This window comes from Trachypithecus francoisi, unplaced genomic scaffold (assembly GCF_009764315.1).
Source record: "Trachypithecus francoisi isolate TF-2019V2 unplaced genomic scaffold, Tfra_2.0 Lachesis_group0, whole genome shotgun sequence".
Taxonomy (NCBI): Eukaryota; Metazoa; Chordata; class Mammalia; order Primates; family Cercopithecidae; genus Trachypithecus; species Trachypithecus francoisi.
The window spans coordinates 27,104,398-27,128,905 of NW_022681453.1; the positions used below are offsets into that span (position 1 = coordinate 27,104,398).

At 36.8% G+C, this 24,508-nt stretch overlaps 1 protein-coding gene and 1 long non-coding RNA gene across 7 annotated transcripts in view; one reads left to right on the plus strand and one right to left on the minus strand.

Annotated features, from left to right (window-relative positions):
- The window catches only part of CFAP20DC (CFAP20 domain containing), a 320,674-nt gene that overhangs the window by 151,300 nt on the left and 144,866 nt on the right, over positions 1–24,508 (minus strand). For 5 of the 6 annotated variants that reach the window (XR_004436919.1, XM_033210293.1, XM_033210292.1 and 2 more), the window contains one exon: positions 14,103–14,259. Coding sequence is in view for 5 of the 6 variants with exons in the window: in XM_033210293.1 (XP_033066184.1) it covers positions 14,103–14,259 (157 nt within the window). In the remaining variant the exon portion in view is untranslated. Of the gene's footprint in view, positions 1–8,294; positions 8,391–14,102; positions 14,260–24,508 lie in introns of those variants that run through there. The other variant, XM_033210296.1, reaches the window with a different exon arrangement.
- The window catches only part of LOC117083070, a 220,275-nt gene that overhangs the window by 80,609 nt on the left and 115,158 nt on the right, over positions 1–24,508 (plus strand). The window lies entirely within an intron of this gene.

Sequence of the window (24,508 nt, forward strand, 5' to 3'; positions counted from 1 at the left end):
CCTGGCCCTCTCTCCCCACAGATAATTCTTTAATTAAAATTTTGCTAAGTACTCTGAAGGAAAAGTTCAAGGTGAAGAAATAGCATAATGGGGGAATCTAATAGCATAAGGTGTCAGGGAAAGTCTTGTGTGAAAAAGAGACATTTAAGCTGAGTCATAAGATAAGTAGAAGGCAGCCTGATAAAATGGGTGGGAGTGATCAGTGAGGTGAAAGGAATAGATCATCGAAGACTGTGAAGGCAGAAGGACTCTGGTGCATTCTAGGAACTGAGATAAAGTTCTGCCAAAGGATTGCCAGCCTGGAAGTGAATGATGCGAGAATCCTAATGATATATTTAGTACAGCACCTGGTTTAAAGGGGATGCAAAGTAATCCCCTTATGGACAAAAGCCCCTTAATAACTGGCTGGACTAGATTAAATGCAGCTGCTATGTTTTCCCTTTTTTCCTTTGGTTAGTCTTTGTTCAGCTATATCCTGAAAAGTACTCCATACACATTTTATTTGGATACTACAACTTTCTCCCAGATGGCAAATAACAAATCAATCAGATATTAAGGGACCAGGGCCTGTCTGCATTGTTCTTTCAGATGTGTTCTATCTTCTGGAAGGGACTGTGTATGGAAATATACAGACTGCCTGATTAACATCTAGATAAGGACATAGCTGAATCTAAACTGCTTTTGCTAACAAATCTGAAAGCACATAATGTTGGCTGGAATGGCCAGTTGAGAATGGCTAAATGGCACATGAAAGAGAAGGCTATGAGAAGCTGACAGCTCATGCAGCATCCAAGCACCACCAGATGGTGGGTTTTTTGATGTCTTTGCTCCCAATATGAGGTAGTGTATTATTGGAATGTTTGAGTGACTTTGTAACCTTGTTCCCCTTTCTTTGGCCATAAAGCCATCATAAAATGATCCATTCTGTAGGTGTTTAATATATTTGATGAGGATCTTAACTAGCTGTAAGAATTAAGTTATCATTTTTAACACACATGTACAGCACTGTATGCATTAAAAATCATCATCCCCATTTTATTAAGGCTTGTAAGGAGTGAGATTTACAGATCAGTTTTGGTATACACCTCCTTCTAATTAATGTAGTTTAAATAATGACTAATTTTGTAATAGTTCGTTGGTCTCAGACTCATCTACATTCATCTTATTTATTTGGTTATAGCCTGCAGTGCCTAGCACAGTGCTTTAGTTATATGGAATTTCACCTCTCTGAAACACCAGTGAGGGCCAAGTATAAAACACAAAGTTCTCTGCCAAAATATTGCTATAAAGTGTGTTCATTTTTTGTTCATTCACTCATTCGTTTGCCATGTAACTATCAGATTTTCTCTGAGTTTGCTATACAATGCTGGAAAATATTAAGAAGCAGTATATTATAGCACAGGCTCTGGGGCAAGGCATCCTGGGTTCATATTCTGGCTCAACCACTTATTAGCTGTGTGACCTTGGCACAATAACTTTACCTTGTTGTATGTACCCTGCTCTCCTTATCTGTAAATCAAGGACACAAAAATAGAACTTACCTCAAAGGGCTATTGTGATGATTAAATGAGGTTTAAGTAATGATTAATGTAATGAGTGGATAAGAATAGTGCCTGGTATACAGCAAGTGCTACATAAGTGTTATGTAAATTATTTCATTACAAAAAAGCACTACATCTTACTAAGTGATTTTTTTAATAACAAAAGGTTTTGATATCTGAAGGAGTAAATAAACCTGGGCTACACCTAAAACTTGGCTATCCTGAATGAATCATGCCTTCAGAACTTTTTTTTAAAATGCTTTATTGAAGAGAAATTCACATTAACAGAAAACCGACCATTTCAAAGTGAACTATTCAATGGCACTTAGTACATTCACAATGTTGTGTAACTACCACCTCTATCTACTTTCAGACATTTCTGTCACTCCAAAATAAAACCCCTTACCCATTAAGTAGTTTCTCCCCAATCTCTCAAGTCCCCAGTCCCTAGCAGCCAGAGATCTGTGTTCTGTCTCTGTGGATTTGCCTATTCTGGATATTCCATAAAAGTGGAATCATACATTATGTGACCTTTTTTTGTCTAGCTGCTTTCACTGAGCATGTTTTGGAGGTTCCTCTACATTGTAGCATGTGTCAGTACTGCATTCCTTCTTATGGCTGAATGTCATTCCACTGCAATACATACAAATGGCTGAGTGCTATTCCACTGTAATACAAACAACATCATTTTTTAATCCATTCATTTGTTGATGAGCACTTGGGATGTTTTCACATTTTGGCTACTGTGAATTGTGCTGCTATGAGCATGTATGTACATGTACTTGCTTGAATATGTGTTTTCCATTCTTTTGGGTATATACCTGGGAATGGAACTGTAGGGTTATATGGTAATTCTACATTTCACTTGCTGGGGAACTGCCACAGTGTTTCCCCACAGTGGGTGAACCATTTTGTATTCCTACCAGTAATGTACAGGGATTCCAATTTCTCTACAACCTTGCCAACACTTATTCCCATCCTAGTGGGTATTAAGTGGTACCTCACTGTGATTTGAACTTGCATTTCCCTAATGGCTAATGATATTGAGCATATTTTCATGTGTTTGTCTACCATTTGGATATCTTATTTGAAGAAATGTCTATTCAAGTCCTTTGACTATTTTTAAATTGAGTTGTTTGTCTTTTTGTTGTTGAGTTTTAAGAGTTCTTTATACAGTCATCCCATTGGTATCCACAAAGGATTGGTTCCTAGGACTCTACGTGGATACCAAAATCTGCAGATGCTCAAGTCCCTTATATAAAACAGTTTAGTATTTACATATAATCTATGCACATCTTCCAATATACCTTAAATCGTCTCTATATTACCTACAATACCTAATACAATGAAAATGCTATGGAATAGTTATACATACTGTTTATTTCTATTACTTTTATTGTTATATTGTTATTTTTATTTTTTTTTCCTGAATATTTTTCATGTGCACTTGGTTGAAAATCTGTGAATGGGGAATCTGCAGATATGGAGGATGGACTGACTATATTCTTGGTACTAGAATATACTAGAATGTTTTCTCTCTATGTATTCATATATAAACCAGGACACATATCGTATCAGATATACAATTTGCAAATATCTTCTCACATGCTGTAGGTTGTCTCTTCCCTTTCTTGATAGTGTTCTTTGATACACAAAAGTTTTACATTTTGATGAAGTCCAGTTTATCTATTTTTAAAAACTTTGTTGCTGTGCTTTTGGTGTCATATCTAATACTATTGACAATGCAAGGTCATGAAGATTTACCTCTCTTTTTCCCTAAGAGTTTTACAGTTTCAGCTCTTATATTTACGTCATGGAAACATTTTTAGTTAATTTTTGTATATGATATGTGGTAGGAGTCCAACTCATTATTTTGCATGTGGATATACAGAATCATTTGCTGAAGAGACTATTCTCCCTCTATTAAATGGTCTTATAGCCCATTTTGAAATCAAATGTATGGTTTGTGTATTAGTTCCTTCTCAGGCTGCTATGAAGAAATATCCAAGACTTCGTAATTTATAAAGGAAAGAGGTTTAATTGACTCACAGTTCTGTATGGCTGGCAAGGCCTCAGGAAACTTACAGTCATGGCAGAAGGGGAAGCAAACATGTCCTTCTTCATAAAGCAGCAGGAGAGAGAAGTGCTGACCAACGAGGTGAAAGCCCCTTGTAAAACAATCAGATCTCATGAGAGCTCACTATCACAAGAACAGCACGAGGGTAACTGCAGCCATGATTCAATTACCTCTCTCCAGGTCTCTCCCACAACACATGGGGATTACGAGAACTACAATTTAAGATGAGATTTGGGTGGGGACACAGCCAAACCATATCAGTTTGTTTCTGGACCCAGTTCTATTCAGTTGGTCTATATGTCAATTCTTATTCCAAAGCCAAATTGTTTTGGTTACTGTAGCTTTGCAGTAAGTTTTGCAATTGGGAAGTGTGAATCCTTCAACTTTGATCTTTATTTTCAAGATTGTTTTGGCTATTTGGGTTCCCTTGCTATTCTACATGAATTTCAGATCAGCTTTTCCATTTCTGCAAAAAAGGCCACTGGAATTTCTAGAGAAACTGCATTGAGGCCGGGCGCGGTGGCTCAAGCCTGTAATCCCAGCACTTTGGGAGGCCGAGACGGGCGGATCACGAGGTCAGGAGATCGAGACCATCCTGGCTAACACGGTGAAACCCCGTCTCTACTAAAATATACAAAAAATTAGCCGGGCGAGATGGCGGGCGCCTGTAGTCCCAGCTACTCGGGAGGCTGAGGTGAGAGAATGGCGTAAACCCGGGAGGCGGAGCTTGCAGTGAGCTGAGATCCGGCCATGGCACTCCAGCCTGGGCGACAGAGCGAGACTCCGTCTCAAAAAAAAAAAAAAAAAAAAAAAAAAAAAAGAAACTGCATTGAATCTGTAGATTGCTTTGGGTAATACTGACATCTTAACAATATTAAGTCTTCCAATCCATGCATGTGAGATGTCTATGTATTTAGGTCTTCTTTAATTTCTTGCAGGAATGTTTTGTAGTTTTCAGTGTACTTTCTCCTTCTTCATTACATTTATTCCTAGGTAGTTAATTATTTTGGATGCTATTGTAAATGGAATTGTTATTTTTAGGGTTTCTGAGAGATGCGGTTCTATTATAAATAATATTTTATAAATGTTTAATTTTAAAATATAGTAGATATTTTAATCAGAATAATTGTGAGTTGATATACAGATATTCATGACCCATTTTTGTGGGTTCTACTATTGGCTGCTGGGCACCTCTGTTATACTAAGACCACACCCCCTTTCTTGTCCTGAGGGGATTTGCTAGGAAAGGGCATTTTGAGTTCAACACCACTACAGGAAGGTATAGAAATACAGCCTTAAACTAATGAGATTTGGGTATGATGTGCATTCACCTGATTTGGAGATGGAAACAGAGGTGAGGAAACACCCAACATAAGAATAACAAATATTATTACAACTAATAATATATACTAAAACCACAAAATCATTCTGATTATTGGTGGAGGTAAACTTGTGCACTGTTGAGGAAAGAACAGTCAGAGGCCTGGTCTTGAATTCCATCTTGTGTGACTGCAGCACAAAATGCCTCACTTCCATGGGACTTCTTTTCTTTATCTGTCTAATTAAGACATTGGATTAGAGCATCTCTAAAGCCCCTCCTTGTTCAGTGAGTCTATTAAGGCTAGATGTCAGTGTTTCTAGATTCTCCATGGCCTTTGAAGGAACAAATTTTCTTCACATTGCTTGACACTCAATAAAGGTTTTATTGAACAGAGAGAGTGAATGGATGAATAGTTAAATAAATAGCCAATTTTTAATTCATTAGTTAATCAAACATTTATGGTAAGTTACCAGTGCCAGGTCTTTTGCTAGAGACAAAAACATGAAAATACAGGGTCTATGCCTTCCAGGGGCTCTTAGTGTGAAATCATACCTTTAATTTTTCTCCTCTCACATTTCTGAACACAGAATACACAGAACATAGAGCACAGAATATTTGAGAAAGAGCCCTGAACTGGGGAGTCAGGAGACCTGTATCATCCTCATTGGTGTAGCATATCTTGCTTCACAGATCATAACTTGATCTTCTCTCTTCTCATTTCTCTCCTCTGTCTTCCTTTTACTTAACAATCTACACAGATATTATCATTGCTTGTTCTTCTCTCCTTGTTTTTCTCCTCTTTCTCTTATCTATCTACATATCCATTCTGGTTTTTATTTTAAACACAGAAAAATAATATGAGTTAATCAATAATTCAGTCATACAAATGCCTAAAAATGCCAGTTCATGTCTTCTCAAGAGTCATAAAAGTAATAAAGTAAATCAAATCAGTATGCTTTACTACTTGTCCAGCAAAAGTCATTTCTCTGGAAAAGTGAAAGCTGATTAATTGCTTGAAGCAAGGTTCCAAAAAATTCACTTTCTATTATATCTCACCGTGTAAAGAGACAATAGAAAGGAATTAGGCAAAATCTCCTAACTTGGCTGAGTTTCAGAAGTTCTAGACTGAAATGATAGCAGTTTAAACAATCCAAGGACAATAAAGTACTGAGCTCAAGTAAGCACTTAATACAATATTTTTAAATGAAATCCCAGTGTGGAATTTAAGAAATAGGTTAAAAAGTTTCCTATGATAAAGTTCTCAACACAGACTAATCAGTCTTTGCAGAATAAAGACAAAAAGATATCTGTTACTTATTGCAATATAGACACCCTCAACACAGCCAGTCACCAAATCTTGGCATTCTTACTCCATGGCATCTCTTGTATCTTACCTTTTTAAATTTATCTCTCTTCTACCAGCACATGAGAAACAGTACACTCAAATAACTAGGAATATGAGCTAGGAACCCTACTGCAAGGTTCAAGTACTGGCTGTACTACTGAAGAATTGTGTGACATTGTGCACATTACTTGACCTCCCCATGCCTCAGTTTTCCTATATATAAAATGGGGATAATGGCAACACCCATCTCACAGAGTTGTTATGAACATTAAATAAGTTCATATCTATCAGTGTTTAGAACTCTGCCTAGGTCACATCAAGAAGTAATGCTGTAATCATCACCACAATCATCATCATCATCATCTCCACTATCATCATCGTTATCACAATCATTGCATCACTTCTACTGCCCACCTCCTTGACCAAGGACACTCAATTTGTTCTATACTATGTTATCCTTTGTCCTTTTATGTGTAATTGTCTTCATAACGAACTCTTGTATTAACTTTTCTAATGTCTATAATTACACACAGAACTCAGAGGACAGGAACTGAGCTCTACATCTTTATGTCATCCTAAATATGCAGCCTAGTGTTGCAATATTGTATTATACCTTCCACCCTGCCACAATACTGAACTTGTTCCTTGAGCATACGAGATCCTTTCATGATGCCATGACTTTATATATATATGCCCTTTTCTCTGCCTGAAATGCTTTTTCTACTCATTTTCCTATTTGCATTGGTTGGAAAATAATTATTAATACTTTTCCCTCAAGATGCAGTATAGGGCTAGGTGCAGTGGCTCACACCTTGTAATCCCAGCACTTTGGGAGGTCAAGGAGGGATCATTTGGGCCTAGGAATTCAAGACCAGGCTAGGCAACATAGTGACGCCCTATCTCTACCCAAAATAGAAAAAATTAGCTAGGCAGGTGGTACACACCTGTAGTCCCAGCTAATCAGGAGGCTGAGGTGGGAGGACAGCTTGAGGCTGTCTGCAGGGAGGCTGAGGCTGCAGTGAGCCATGATCACGCCACTGCACTACAGCCTGGGCAATGGAGTGAGACCCTGTCTTAAAAACAAAAACAAAAAACAAAATGAAGTTTGGAAAGTTAATTTCCTAGATCAGTATCTCCCAAAGAGTGGCTATGGACAGATACTAATCCATGAAGTCATTTTCACTAGTCTATGGTGAAAATGTCAGCCTCCATTCCTAAATTAAGACCTTCTTACTTTGTGCCTCGTGTGTGAGTGTGTGTGTGTGTGTCTGTGTAAATGTCCTTTCATTTAATGAAACAATCAGAATAACTGTAGTTTTTCTTGTTTGTGTGTTTTAATCTTCCAATTTGACAAATTCATATGTCAGCAACCTATGGTAGTCAAGGTTTTCTTAACTTGACAGGTCTGTGAAATCCAAGTGCCTCACGAAACGGCTCTCTCAAGTAAGGGGCGAGTGCTCTAGACTCTCCTCTTACTGCTAAGTAAGCCCATCAGGGAAGTTACCATTGGGATTTAATCTACTATTACATGTAAGGTTTCTTGCCAGACCCTGAGCAGGGAAGCAGGGGCTCCATCATCCTAGTGTCTGGTGAATAGAAGACAGATAAATGTTTAACATCTGTACACTGCATTATCATTTATACACATCCACTTTTGTATTTAATTGGATCTCTACAATAACCTTATAGTAATCAATGAGAAAGCAAAGCTCAGAGATGTTCAGAACTCACACAAAACCACCAAAGTTGCTGCAGGATCACAGCAATGGACTGTGTGGGAACATTAAGTCATGTCTTAGGCTCTACAATATCAACTTAACTTTTCTAAGATGTACTTGGTTTACACACTTTGTTTGCACTGGAAATACAATAATAACGTTTTACCTAATCAAGGAATAAGTATTATCCTCATTTTACTGATGAGGAAGCTGAAGCATAAAGATAGGGTGTGTATAAGGTGAAGTACTGGCAGCTAAGATGAAAGGAATACAGGGTTATATGCCACAGCACTTTGAACCACAGTGTGCTTCCCCATGTCTATTCAGAACATTTCAGGCAATCTGAGAGGCTACATTCATAAGGTTTCTTGTCAGGCCTTCCAAACACCTGAAAGAAATCACACCAATGCTTGTTCTTAGACTCCCTTACGGATTATCCATTCACTTTTAATAAAATCAATTTTTAAACATAATAATACATCTATATTATTTAAAAGCTCCAGTGATACTACAAAATTATAAGAAAAAAATCACTGTTACCCTTTCACCTAAGGCTGCCCTTACATCTCCCTTGTCCCAAAGTCTTGCAATGCAGAGGTAAGTATTTTCAAGCCTTTCAGTTACATCTTCTAAATCTTCCAGTGTTTATTTCCATACTTATAAATAGTAGCCTTGTACTGACATTTTTTCACCTATCAGTTTTGGATAATACCTCTGACTTCAATTTTGAAAAACAGAGGATTCACCATTCTTAAGACACCACCCCATTTTCCTTCCCTCCTCTCATCCTTCTAATATGATTTTTCATAATTTTTGGATAAATTCTTATTCAGTGTTTTACATTACTGAGATCATACTAAAAAGTTTATACTACACACATAATAGAATGGTGAAATATCCAAAACAGTGACACCACCAAATGCTGGTGAGAATGTGGAGTAACAGGAACTCGTATTCACTGCTGGGGGAAATGCAATCTAGTACAGCCACTTTGGAAGACAGCTTGCAAGTTTCTTACAAAACTAAACAGGCTGTTACCACACAATCCAGCAGTCACATTCCTTGGTATATCCAAATGAGTTGAAAAGTGTGTCCACAAAAAAACCTACACAAAAATGTTTATAACAGCTTTATTCATGATTGCAAAAGCCTGGAAGCAATGAAGATGTCTTTCAATAGGTGAATGGATGAATAAACTGTGGTACATGTATACAATGGAATATTATCCAATGCTAAAAAGAATTGAGCTATGATGCTATTAACAGACATGGAGGAACCTTAAATGCATATTACTAAGTGAAAGAAACCAATCTGAAAAGGCTACATACTATATAATTTTAACTATGACATTCTGGAGAAGGAATATTAGGGAGGCAATTTTAAAAGATGAGTGGTTGCCAGGGGTTGGGGGAAGAAATAAAGAAATAGCTGCAGCACAGAAGACCTTTAGGGCAGTGAACCTATTCTGTATACTATAGTACTAGACACAGGTCTTTACATATTTGCAAGAACCCAAAGAACGTATAGTACCAATAATGAATTCTAATGTAAACTATAGACTTTGGATGATAATGATGTCTCAATGTAGGTTCATCAATTGTAACATATGTACCATTCTGGTATGCATGTTCACAGTGGGGAAGGCTGCACGTGTGTGGGGACAAGGGACATGATGAAAACTCTATACTGTCCGCTTCATTTTGCTGTGAGCCTAAAACTGCTAAAAAAAAAAAAAAGTCTACTTAAAAAAAAGTTGTGCACATCTGAACTACATGATATATTACGATATTTCTTCTCTTGTACAACTTTTTGTTTTCCTTGATGTTGATTATTGTTTTGTTTTGTTGCAGGTTTTCAACATTTCTAACATTAATTATTTCTAAATCCTCCATTAGCACTACAACATCACAATCAATTTTATTCTTCATGTTCAAACACATCATACTCTATGTGATACATTTTTTTCCTGGAGACTTTTCTCCTGAAAGTTTCCATTTTTCTGCTAAACTCTGGACAGTCTGCCTATAGATGTGCTGTCCAAGAGTCATCCTTTGAATTCTTTTGAGCTTAATTCTAGAAATCCCTTTGCTTTTTTTTCTTAAAGACTTTACTTTTTTGTTTTAAATTAAATTAAACTTAATTTAATTTAAAGTTCTGGGGTACATGTACAGGATGTGTAGATTTGTTACATAGGTAAACATGTGCCATGGTGGCTGGTTGCATCTATCAACTCATTACCTAAGTATTAAGCCCAGCATGTATTAGCTATTTTTCCTGAAGTTCTCCCTCCTCTTGTCCCCTACTCCCCAATAGGCCCCAGTGTGGCATTCCCCTCCCTGCATCCATGTTTTCATTGTTCAGCTCCCACTTATGAGTGAGAACATGCTGTGTTTGGTTTTCTGTTCCTGTGTTAGTTTGCTGAGGATGATGGCTTCCAGCTTCATCCACGTCCCTGCCAAGGACATGATCTCATTCCTTTTTATGGCTGCATAGTATTATTCCCTGGTATATGTGTACCACATTTTCTTTATCCATTCTATCACTGATGGGCATTTGGGTTGATTCCATGTATTTGCTATTAAGACTTTTTTGGAGCAGATTCTCTCTTTGCTTTTCTCCTGGATGAAATTTTCTGTTTCTTGATTCCTATATACTTCTTTTTCTTCACCTACTCATTCATTTTTGTGGAGAATATCTTCGAGATATTTTCTGAGAAACGACGTAAATAAGTTTTTGAGGCCTTGTATCTTCATTCTGCATCATTTGATTGATAGACTGGATGTATACAGAACTTTAGGTTGATAACAATTTTTCCTTAGATTTTTAAAGGTAGAGTTTCAAGGTCTTGTATCATCTAATGTTGCTATTAAGAAGTTAGATAACATTCTTATTCCCAATCCTTTGTACATAAATTGTATTTTTTTTCAATTGTGGAAGCTTAAAGGATCTTCTCTTTATCTTTCCTGTTCTAAAATTTCACAGTGGTGAGTCTTTTTCATTAGTTGTTCTGGCATGTGATGAGCTATGTCAATCTAAAATTATCTGTCCTTGAATTTTGGGAAATCTTACATTTCTGTTTCTTCTAGTCTCTCTTTCTGGAATCCTTTTACTCTGATGGTGAACTCCCTGGACTAATACCTAATATTGTTAGCATTTCCATCCTATTTTCAGTCTTTTGCACTTATTTCTCTTATTTTTTGGTTTTATATCTTCAGAGGAAGAAAACACCATCTAGAGCCTCAAAATATTTCCTAAGTTTTTGATACCCAATGTCCATCATTCACTCAAAACTTATTAGGCATACCAAGAGACAAGACCAAGGGAAAAATAAACAGATAACAGAACTAGGCCTACATATAGATCCAAATATTGGAGTTGTGAGCTAAATGCTTTAAAGTAACTTTGATTAACATATTTGACAAATTTGTTAACAAGATGTAGAACTCCATCTTATGAATGGAAACCACAAAAAAGAATCAAATGCAAATTCTAGAATCAAAAAATAAAGTAACTGAAATTAAGAATGCTGAAGTATGCATTCATTCTGCTCTGAGATAAATGCCTACATGCATGCCCCAAGAGAATAGAAGAATGCTTCTAACACCATTATTCATAACAGCTGAAAATGAATAAATAAAATAAGGTATATCCATTCAATAGCATACTATACAATACTGAAAATCAGAAAATTACTGTTATGTGCCACAACATAAGTGAATCTCACAAACAGTGTTTAGTACAAGAAAGTATACATGAAATATGTACTATGTGACTCCATTTCTATAAATGTAAAAGATAGGTAATATTAATCTGTTAGAAGCCAGTATAGAGGTTACCTCTTAGGAGAAGGGAGAAAGTGATGATTGGGAGGAGACATAAGCAGGCTTGTAGGATGCTTGTAATGCTTGGTCTGGGTGGTGGTTACAGAAATGTGTTCACTTTGTGGTAAGACCTCAAGTTGTACACTTATGTTCTGCATGTTTCTACATATATATAAAATTTATAATATAGTAACACTTACAATATACCTCAATAAAATGTTTATTGAAGTAAAACAAAAACACATTATTCTTATTTTATAGATGCAGTATCTTTTCTTAACTCTGAAAAAAAACATAGATTTTCCCTACCATATCCATTTCCTTCTTGTTAATTTTGATATCAAGTGCCTGATGCACCCATGTTCAGAAGCTCTCTGATTCAGTTTCTCCAGAGACTAAATCTCCTGTGGGTTGGTTATATGGAGTTAGAGCAGGAACCTGGGGTCCTCCTATAGCAACCTATACAGAATTTTGGCCAATCTCCCTGTTTTCAGCCCTCATCCTTAGCCTGCCTTTGCCAGTGTGTAAAGCTGCAAATTCTTGAGCCTCTCTGAAACTCCTTGGCAAACCTCTCTATAAGCCTAAAGGTTTCAGCTTTCTTTGCTCTTCTAAGTCATTGCTTAATGTTATAAAATTTACAAATGTCTCTAGTCTGTTATTGTCTCCCCTCCTATATTCTTTATTCTGGTGGATTTATGCCTTTTTTATTCCTATCTTGTAATTTTAGTGGGGCTTGAGGAAGGATCGGAGATTGAAACATGAATTCACTTTGCTATGTTTGATCCACTTTTTTTTACATTTTAAAATATTAATCAGGTTATGATTCACCTTCTATGATCTGATGTACACTGCACAAATATTTCTAAAAATTTTGAGGCTTCTTATTCTCTGGGTGCCATTTAAAAAAATGAAATATTTCACTTTCTCGTATACTCTGTAAGTGGTACATAAGATGAACAGCCACACTGTGGTGTGTGATCTCTTTGGAGAGCTGTTAATACACTGCTGTGACTTATTATCAAATGAAATTTATAGGCACAGTGTCCTGTTCCACAGAGTGAGCCACATCAGGATTTCTCAGGTACTCGCCCAGATGGAGCACTAATCTAAAGTCTAGATAGAAACTTCTAAGTAATCACCTTTGACATCTTATATGCAGCCCTGCTTCCTGGACTTCTAGAAGAATTGATGTAACAAATAATAATCCCAGATGAAAATCAAAAGGAGGCATCAGTATTCTTTCAATACTTTTGGTTGTTTAAAGCCATCTTAGCAGTATGGTGTGCTACCTTATGAATTCCAGGGAGCTGAGTTACCTGCAGAGTATATTTATAAATCAAATTATGAACAATTAGTGTAAATATTTCTAGTCTGTCTAGAAATATGAGGAAGAAGTCAACTCTTTTTCCATTTTAACTTGATCACTAGAAAATTAATATGGTTTCTCCCAAATGACTTCCTGAAATGTACACAGAGTAATAAGACAGCATAATGGACAGAGATTTTTGGATGCCCAACATCTTTTGCACACCCTTCCTAATTTGGTGACTTTCCTACACAATGAGTCCTGCCTCCTTAGTCAGGAATCAGACGTTGCTTTGCCTGCCTCCCTTGTGTAGCATGCAACCTAGATTCCACAGATCAGAAATAGCCACACCAAACGTTTTCAGTGGAGACAAATATGAAGAAAAAATATCTACTTCTGATAAGGGTGACAGGGAAGAAAACATCCTACTTTCCGGGGCTGCTGTAACAGAAATTATGGAACTTATAGCCCAGCATTATGATGTGACTTATGGAGTCTCTGTATAGCTGCAGTAGCTCCTGGCAGTGGGTAGGGGTGGCAAGTGGATAGGGTTGTCCTTAGATAAGTCTTGTGGTAGAGGCTGGATTCTTCTTGGCTATAGGCTCTAAGCTGACTCTCTAAATATCCTTGAGATTCTATGAACTGTCTAATTTCCTTAAACAAATTCATTTTCTTTTTCAACCACCCAAAGAGGATTATGTTGTTTGTAACTAAGGAGCCTAAGACAGATAGCAAGTGTTACCATAAAGAAAAAAGAAAACGACCACAAAGAGAAGATTAATACATTTTTTTGTGACATTCAGCTATAGTAAAAATAAACATTTGATCCAGAACAAAGAAATCAGCATGACTGTGGACAAATTTACTTTAGCAGACATAAACTGCTACCAGAAACTCATACTATCCTAAAGATACGGCTAATTTTAAAAATACATCAGAGAATTAAAAAATCTTGATAGCAACCTGAACATACCATCTTTATCAGCAGTATCTTGAGGCTTTGATTTTAAGGTGAAGATCTTCCGTAGCTTACAGTTAGCTGAGACAACAATTCCGTCCAATGACTGGAAAACTGCCCCCTTGAATATTTCACTGGTGAATGCCACCAAGTCAATGCATAGATTGCACCACTAAAATAGAGAGATGCAAAGAAGAGTAAGTACCTTTCATTATCACATAAATGAACAAGCCATCTATATGCAGACATTCAGAGAGTTGAGGCAGTTATCTTGATCAGCAGGCCCCAAACTAATTTTCCCCTTTAGGTAGATTTATCTCTGTTTTGGCTTAAAAACGGACCTGATCTTTCCAAAGAAATCACCATAATTCTAAATTATACATTGGTCATCAGACTACAGAATTCCCATCATGAGACAACACTATGACAACTTTGGGAAAGAACTCTCTACCTGTAGGCAAGCATGCCAGCAGAAGCTAACTGCAGGTGTGTTAGATCACTTACATCTTGAAAATCAGAGATAAGTAGCCAATTGTTCCTTCAAGGGGACTCATTTGATCACAATTAGCCACTCATATTTGTTGAAAAAGGCATGGATGAAATTAGAAGCTGGGTTTAAATTGTGGTCAGTACTGTCTACTTATAACCAATTAACCTATCGTACAGAAATAGATTCTTCTAAAGAATTTGTAATTATGCCTGGTATTTGCCAGTTTTCAAAGTACTCTGTTAGGGACTAATTTCTGCCCATTAAACAATTAGGCCCCTCAATACTTCATCAAATGAATTTTCTAAATGGTTAAAGAAAATGAAAAAAAAATCATTTAGCAAGAAATGAAGACTTTTTTTTTTTTTTTTTTGAGGCGGAGTCTCGCTCTGTCGCCCGGACTGGAATGCAGTGGCCGGATCTCAGCTCACTGCAAGCTCCGCCTCCCAGGTTTACGCCATTCTCCTGCCTCAGCCTCCCGAGCAGCGGGGACTACAGGCGCCTGCCACCTCGCCCGGCTAGTTTTTTTTTTTTTGTATTTTTAGTAGAGACGGGGTTTCACCATGTTAGCCAGGATGGTCTCGATCTCCTGACCTCGTGGATCCGCCCGTCTCGGCCTCCCAAAGTGCTGGGATTACAGGCTTGAGCCACCGCGCCTGGCCAAAATGAAGACATATTTAAGACTATAGGACAAAAGCCAGAAAAATAATTTTTGAAATGAAAAGTAGTATTAATATTTTATGTGTTTCTTTTAAAATATTGGGCTCTTCCATTATTTGCTTAGAAGCAAAGTTTACATAAGGTCCTGTGTGTGTGTGTATATATATATATTTTAAAGACAAATCTTATCTATCTAGGAATGCTGATTTTAATATGGAGGTGAACCTTAGGTTGTTTCCACAGTAGAAAAAGTAAAAGAGACCAAAATACATTATTTATTAAATACATGAAGAGTATTTTCTGCGTAGATGTCTCAACAGTAAAATTACATTTGCAGGCTGTGGCAATGCTCTGGTCTTTGTGGAGAAAGGAGCCTGGTGTCAGCAAAGGCAGCATGTAGACTGAGAGTAAAGTAATAGTGTGATTGGCTTGACTGGCAGAATGTTGAACACCAGAGAGGAATGAAGTAATGTAAGATGGCCCAATGAGGCCAGGTTTCAGAGCATCTGGATAGGGTAAAGCATCATTGTGGTTCTTTACAAAAGAATGTGCAAAAGCAGAGTGTTGAGAAGTTTGGACAAACCATGATGCAGGAATATTTTGAGGTGGGAGATGGGGTTGGTCGGGGAAAGGAGGCAGAATGGAGAGCACCAAGGCACAGAAAGACTAGCTCGGTCCCTGTCAGTCCTCTAAACACGAAGTTAAGTAGGGCTGGCTAGGAAGCTGATGTAGGAAGTAGAGTATAAGGGACAAATCCAGTAGATACGCCACAGAGTGGAATGCTGTGGCTTGGTGAAATGCAGGTTATAGGGGATGGATGTGTTGGGGTTTCTAGATATCCAATCATAATTATTAACCTTATTATTATATTAGCATTATTATTGTTGTATAAACATGGTTCCTAGTCCTAAAAGATTTCTTATCATGCCCCAATCCCAACCATTTAGCTGGTTCATCAGTCAGCAATTCCACTGACCCATTCTTCCCCACACATGCTGAGTACCTATCACGCGTTAGACTCTGGGCTTGGCTCCAGGGGTACAGACATAAATAAGACAGTCTTTCCAGTCTGGGAAGGAAGGCACACATGTGGTATCTACCTAATACAGTTACTACAGAGGGAGCTCATGGTGGGGATGTGGGGAGGTTTAGGAAAGCCTTATTTGAAAAAAAATTTAAAAAATTGTATTATGGTATTATATACAAATATAAGCCAGATAGCACCAAAAGTTTCATACAAAATACAGTTCTTTGTCACCCTACCCTCATCTAATCATACTGTCGACTCATTTAACTGTTTCTTCCCTTTGTATTTTAAAGTAATGCCTCTTGATTCATCAATTTTAGACACTATCTACTGACTTCCTAATATGGTAGATAAGACTTAGCTAGCTAATACCCTGCTTCCCCTACTTCATCCTCCCTGGATAATTATTTGTTTCTCATTTGCTCTCATTTTTTCCCTTAAAGTCCATATTATGTGTTTTCTTTTTTGTGACTATGTAAATACTGTATACAACTGAGCCAAGTGGCTCTCCATGATTACCTTTTCCTTCCTTATACAACTTTAAAAATATCTTTACAGTTAACCATTGTTTTTTAAAATTATGTGCTTTATTTTCTTTGACTCTAAGTCTTCCCATCTAGGAAAGACTTGGAAGTGACATCTGAGTTTGGTTTTGAACAACAAATACATTTTCCAGGCCCAGTGTGGCATGGACATGACATGCTGGGCATTTCTTCTCGGGGTCCTGCCCCTTTATTACCTATTTAGACCATCTCCAGCTGGCTACACTGAGTCAGTTCCAAACTTCAAAAACTCTGAGTTCTAAGAAACCAGATCCTTACCCACTATACACTTTTCTTATCCATCATGGTCATGCTCCTTTTATTCTTTCAACCTGGATTCACGCTTCGTGGAATGTACTAAACAAATAACGGTATGCATATGTGTGTGTGTGTATGTATGAACACACGAAGATGTGTGTGTATGTGCACTGAGTGTGGGCATTGAGTGTATGTGTGCATGCTTACACACATACACTCAATCTTTCATTTTATAATCATTCAACAAATAAATGTCTGGGAACTGATAACTTTATTTAATGAATCAATTTCCTGGGATACAGATGGGGGTGGTTTCTAAAAAAGATGGAAATAACTTTCACAAATCCCCCTTGGTTAGAGGGAGTAGAAATTATTTTTTGGTTTAGCTGATACTGATAAAGCTTCCAATTTTCATATGCTTCAACAAATAACTAATTGTTCATATAAATGCTGTGATATATTTTCTGAAATATTGGAAAAGTGTATAAACTCTCTACTACCAACAGGTAGATTATCTGAATTACAGCTGAACTTTATAAAATATTATTTTCATTATTCTTGATGATATTCACTCTTAAAAATCCCTTTTTGACATCTTTCTTGATCTCTAATTACTATATTCCTATGTGCAACTCTAGTCCAGCAAGAAATAACTTGATCTAAAATGTCCGTAATTATTGGTCCTTCTGATGCATAAGAAGTATGCCAAAGAAGACAGAAATCTGAAAGAGAAAAGACAGTTCTATTCAGTATGTTGCTTGGATTGATAAGTAAGTTTATGCTATTTATTTCCGGCATGGAATTTTGCATAAAGGAGTTGACTGGCAAAGGGTGACAGAATGATTCAAAGCATGAATTTCTAGTTTTTACTAACTCATGTTTGGAATATGGCTTTATTATACTGTTGAAAGGAGTGCAAATTCTGTGAACACACACACACATACCTCACAAGTTCTAGTGCATCAAATAATAAATCCTTGGGGGCATATTTTTGATTCCCTATGCTCCTATTCTCTGCCATTACTATAGAAAAGATCTCAAGAAATTAGTTACATTTGTCAGTGCAGAAAAAGCCTGTGTTACTAACAGTGCACAGTTCTAGCTAGCACTGTCCTTCCAAAAGGAAATGACAAACAAGAAACCACAATTTCATACCCTGGCAATCCTAAAGTACATCACTTCACAGAGTTTTAGAACCTCATTCTGTTTTCTCACTCCCATAACGGTATATAGAGACCAGGGTCTTATGATGTTTATTCTTGTGGCTTTAAAAATAATTTTTCACTTTAGTTATAATTTCTCGATAGAAAATCAGCTTACAATGACCTTATTCATCTCTATTACTATATTGTGTTTAATAAGTGGTATAAGCAGAGATTGAAATTGTAATTTTATATTTACAAGGTTAGAAGAAGCAATTACCTATTACTAATGTATTAAAAACATTTTCCCTAGGAAAAGCAAATCATGACAAGTCCTTCTACGGAGAGAGGGGAGGAGAGGAAGGAAAGCTGGGGCTGACAGAGCTGCCAGACCTTGCTCTTGGCTGAACCAAGAAAGGGCAAGTTTCTTGCAGAAGTATTGTCACAATACCTGTTCAGCAATCCGTGTGTACCTCCCAATTCCTACCCACATGGAGCAAACTATCTCTTATTGAAATCATAGTTTCATCCTCAAGCCACTTTCACCGTGCCCCCTAAAATTCTTATTTATGAAAAGTACTTACATTCTCTGCATTTTTCTAAGAGTCTTAGACACGTTACTATCAGTGAAACATAGCTTTTTTCTGAGATATTACTTCTCCTTCAACTCTGGAGTTGAAGTTCACTTATGGGGTTCATTTGTGCTTCTACAGCCCTCTGTTTTGAGGTCAAGGAGCTGGGAGGCAGTGGGAGAGGGTGTGCATTTCTGACTTGGAATTCTATCATCTTTGAAGCCCAAGGCATTGCAAAGACAGGCTCCACTACCCTTTTAGCTTTACCAGTCTTTATTCAATCACTCCCTGGACATTCCTGTCACTCCTACAGATGCACCCACACCGTCCTCTATTCACACTCCTGAAAAAAGCTGGACCCAGGTTCATCTCATCTTCTAACATCCTGTTCAACATCCTAATGGTCCTTTAACTCTTTTTCCTTCAAAAACCTGCCTCTCCTCTGTTCCGAATCCACTCATAAGGTTACATTTTGAGACTTAACTTCATTATTCTGAATTCATTCACTTTTTAAATTTTGAACTGGACATTATTTTAATTATCAAGTCACACAGTCTATTTTTTAAAAATCTGTTTGGAAACTGCCTCTAGTTAAACCATACTGCAACTCCTTTGAAATATATTCTCCCCAGGGATGCAAGAGTCTGGGCTCTGGAGCCAAACTGTCTGGATTTGGATACCAGCCTGCCTCACCACTTACTAGTTATATAATGTTCCCAGTTACTGAACCTCTCTGAGCCTCCTTTTCCTCATTTATAAAACGGTGATAATAACACATGTTCCTCATATAGTTGTTTGGATTAAATGTTTAAGTACATGCAAACACTTATAATAGTACCTGGTATATCATTTGTGCTCAATAAATGTCAACCACAAAATCTTTCTGGCTTTCATACTATGAAATGCACAGATGTTAAGGATAGAATTCAATTAGTTTTGACCATATCATACACCTGCATACCACATCCCATCAAGATATAGGATGTTTTAATCACCCCAGGCAGATCCTGTGCAGCTTCCCAAATAATACCAGAACTCACCTCTCATAGGGGCAACCACTGATTTCTTTCACCTTAGATTATTTGTGTTTGTTCTGTAACTTTATATAAATGGAATCATAGTAAATGGTGTCTTTCATTCAGCATAATATTTAAGGCTCATCAGTGTTGTGTATATTGGTAGTTTTTTCTTATTTTGTTGAGTAGTACTCCACTTGGTGAATATACCACAATTTGCTCATTCTTCTGTTTTGAACAGTTAGATTATTTAAAGGTTTTGGCTATTATGAATAAAACTGTTGTTATTGGTATCTGTGCCAATACCACAGTGTCTTAATTACTTAGGCTTTAAACCAAGCCTTGAAATCATGAGATATAAGTACTTTTTGGAAACTGTTTTGACATATTCTAAGTCTTTTGACTTTCCATATAAATTTTAGAATTGGTCTGTTAATTTCTGCAAAAACAGCCTGCTGAGATTTCAACTGGAATTAGATTGAATCTACAGATCAATATAGAGAGCACTGCCATCTTAACAAATACAGTCTTGCAATCCATGAACACAGTATCTCTCTCCATTTATGCAGGTCTTCTCCGACTTCTCTCAGTAGTTCTACAGTTTTCAGTGTAAAGACCTATATACATATATATTGTTGAGTTTATTCATGAGTATTCAGAGTTTTAATGATATTGAAAATATCTTTAAAACCTGAAACTTTTAATTGTTTATTGCTACTGTATAGAAATACAACTGATTTTGGTCTACTGACCTACCTTACATGCTGTGACTCTGTTAAACTCATTTACTCTAGTAGGTTGTTGTGTTTTTAGACTCCTTGGAATTGTTTACATAAATGATCACATTGTTTGCAAAGAAAGTTTTACATTTTCCTTTCCAATCTTTCTATTTTTAATTTTTTAATTGTCTTACTGCACAGGCTGGGTCCTCTAGTTCTCTAATACAATGCTGAATACAAGTGGTTAGGGTGAATATTCTTTTTTTTTTTTTTTTTTGAGACAGCGTTTTGCTCTGTGGCCTAGGCTGGAGTATAGTGACATGATCACTGCCAGTGGAGGCTGACCACAGCCTCCACTTCCCAGGCTCAGGTGATCCTCCTACCTCAGCTTCCCAAACAGTTGGGACCACAGGCATAAGCCAACATGCCTGGCTAATTTAAAAAAATTATTTGTAGAGATGGGGGTCTGCATATGTCGTCCAGGCTGGTCTTGAACTCCTGGGCTCAAACAGTCCTCCTGTCTCAGCCTCTCAAATTGTTGGGAATACAGGCATGAGCCACCATGCCCAGCCATGGTGGATAGTCTTGCCTTATTTCCCATCTTAGGGAGTAAGCAGTCAATATTTTATCGTAAGTGTGATTTAGTTGTAGGCTTTTCACAAAGGCCCTTTACCAAGTTCAAGAAGTTTCCTTCTATTCCTAGTTTAATGTAAATATTTATCATAAATGGCTCATAAATTTGTTCAAATAATTTTTCTGCATCTATTGAGATAATTTTATGATTTTCCTCCTTTATTCTGCTAATGTGATAAATTATATTGATTTTCAAATCAAGACCAACCTTGAAATCCTGGAATAAATGCCACTGGATCATGGTGTTAAGGAGCCGTATGTCCACGTTCATGAGGAATACTGATTTATAGCTCTTTTGAGAACTTTTAATATCTTTGTCTGATTTTATATCAATTATACTGGCCTCATGTATAAGTTGGGAAATGTTCCTCCTTATTTATTATTTGAGAAAAGAGTTTTAACTTTGTATTATTACTCCTTAAATTTTAGAAGAATTATCTGTAAAGCAATCTGGACCTGGATTTTCTTTTACGGAATGTTTTTCAAATTCACTTTCTAAAAATAGATATAAGGCTATCCACATTTTCTATTTCTTCTAGTATCAATTTTAGCTATTCGTGTCTTTAAAAGAATTTTCCCACTTATCTAAGTTGTCAAATTCATTGGCATAAAATTGTTCATAATATTCCTTTCGTTTCCTTTTTCCCCACTTTCATACTTGATATTGGCAATGCGTATGTTCTGTCTTTTTTTTCTTGATCAGTCTAGCTAGTGATTTATCACTTTTATTAATCATTTCAAAGAATCAATTTTTGGTTTCATTAATTTCTCCATCACCTATTTTTTATTTCATTGAATTATTCTTTTAATTACTTCTATCTTTCTGTACACATCAGTTTAATTTGCTTGTTTTTCTACCTTTCTTAGATGCTTATATAATTAATTTTAAGTCTTTTTTTCTTTTTGAATGTAATCATTAAAAGCTATAAACTTCCCTTTAGGCAGTGACTGCTTCAGATACATCCCACACATTTTGTTATGCTTTATTTTCATTATCATTTAAAATCAGCTATATTATTTTTTAATATTCTAATTTTTTTACATATAGATTACTTAGAAGTATGTTACTTTATTTCAAAGTGCTTGGGGATTATCCAATCATCTTTTTTTATTGATATATAATTTAATTCCCTTATAGCACAGGGCACACTATATATGATTTCAATCTTTTAAATTTGTTAAATATGGCCTAACATATCATATATTTTGGTGAATGCCCCATGTGCACTTGAAAATTATGTGTATTCTGCAGTTGTCAGATGTTCTACAAATGTCAAATAGGTCAAATTGGTAGTGTTTTTCAAGTCTTTATCTTTAGTGATTGTCAATTTCTGGGCAAGGAGTCTTGAAATTTCCAGCTACACTTGCATATTTACCATTCTGTGTTTAGTTTTGTTAGTTTTTGCTTCATGCATTTTGAAGCTCTGTTATTAGATGTGTGCACATTAAGGATTGTTATATCTTCTTCATCATTAACCTCCTTATCATTGTGAAACATCCCTCATTACATACTGTTCCTCGTCCTGAAGTCTAATTTGTCTGCTATTAGTATAGATACTCTAGCTTTTTTATGATTAGTATTTGCATGGTATATCATCTTACTTTCATCTTTTTATTTGTAACCTGTGTCTTTAGATTTAATGTGCACTTTCTATAAACAGCATGCAATTGTCTCTTGCTTTTAATCAACCTAACAATCTCTGCCTTTTAATTGGAGCATTTAGTTCATTTCCACTTAATGTAATGACTTTGATATGTTTGAGTGGAAGGCTACCATCTTGCTTTTTGTTTTCAATTGGTTCCATCTGTTCTTTGTTCAGTTCTCTAATCCTACAATCTTTTGGATTGAAAACATTTTTTTTAGCATTCTGTTAACTTCCTCAGTTGGCTGATTAGTTATTGCTATGGTTTGGATATGGCTTATTTGGCCCCACCAAGTCTCATGTTGAAAGTTGGTTAGAGATGGGGCCTGGTGGGGGTGTTTGGGTCATGGAGGCAGATCCCTCATGTATGGCTTGGTGACATTCTCAAGGAAGTGAATGAGTTCTCACTCTTAGTTCTCATGAGAACTGGTTGATGAAAAGAGCCTGACAATGCCTCCTCTTTCTCTTTCTGTCTCTCTTATTTCAGCTCTTACTATCTGTGCACAGGCTAGCTCCCCTCCCCCTTCCACCATAAGTGGAAACAGTCCGAGGCTCTTCCCAGATTCAGATGCCAGTGCCATACTTACTGTAGAAAAGTCTGATATTTTCCTCCAGTAGTACTTATCTCACAAGACTAGTTTGGTGCTTCCCATAGCCCATTATCAATAATTATTTACACGTTTGCCTTTTCTGCCACATTATAATCTCCTCAAGAAGAAAGACCATGTTCCATTCACCTTTGGATTCAAATCATCTGGCACAGAACTTGGCCCACAGCAGGAATTCAATCAATATTTTTTAATTAAAATAAACTGTAAGTTCAGAGGTTTATGATGATACCATATTTACAAGTTAATAAACATGGATTCATGTCAACAGAAAATAGTAAAATAATAACAACATCAGCTAACAGACCGAGCACTTACTATGAGTATGGCACTGTTTTAAGTCATAACCTACTTAATCCTAACAACTGGTCTATTAAGCAAGTTCTATTATTGCACTATCTAACTGTTGAGGAAACTAAATCAGAGAGATCAACTGATTTGCTCAAGGGCCTATAGTCAGGAAGTGACAGAACCAGAATCTGAACCCATAGCATCTAGCTCCAGAGGCCACATGTTAATCCTAACAGCATTCTGCCAATTTAAGCATTTTGAAAATGGAGTGACCCAAAGCTAAAGCTAGGTAATCATCTGTTTTCCAGAATAAACTTATTTTGAATTAGTTGTGCCTACTTAACCATTCAGGACCAGCATAAGAAGGCATAAGACAGTTCTCCTTTCCCCAGATTTCTTCAATACCCATATTAGACTCAGTAAGTAGGGAAAGAAAAAAGATATTTAAAATAATATTCGGGCCAGGCACAGTGGCTCATACCTGTAATCCCAGCACTTTGGGAGGCTGAGGCAGGTGGATTATTTGAGGTCAGGAGTTCAAGACCAGCCTGCCTAACATGGTGAAACCCTGTCTCTCCTAAAAATACAAAAATTAGCCAGGTGTGATGGCGGCTGCCTATAGTCCCAGCTACTCAGGAGGCTGAGGCAGGAGAATTGTTTGAACCCAAGAGGTAGAGGATGCAGTGAGCCGAGATCGTGCCACTGCACTCCAGCCTGGGCGACAGAGTGAGTGAGACTCCATTAAAAACAAAAAGAAGAAGAAAAAAAGAAGAAGAAGAAGAAGGAGAAGGAGAAGGAGAGGGAGAAGGAGAAGAAGCAGAAG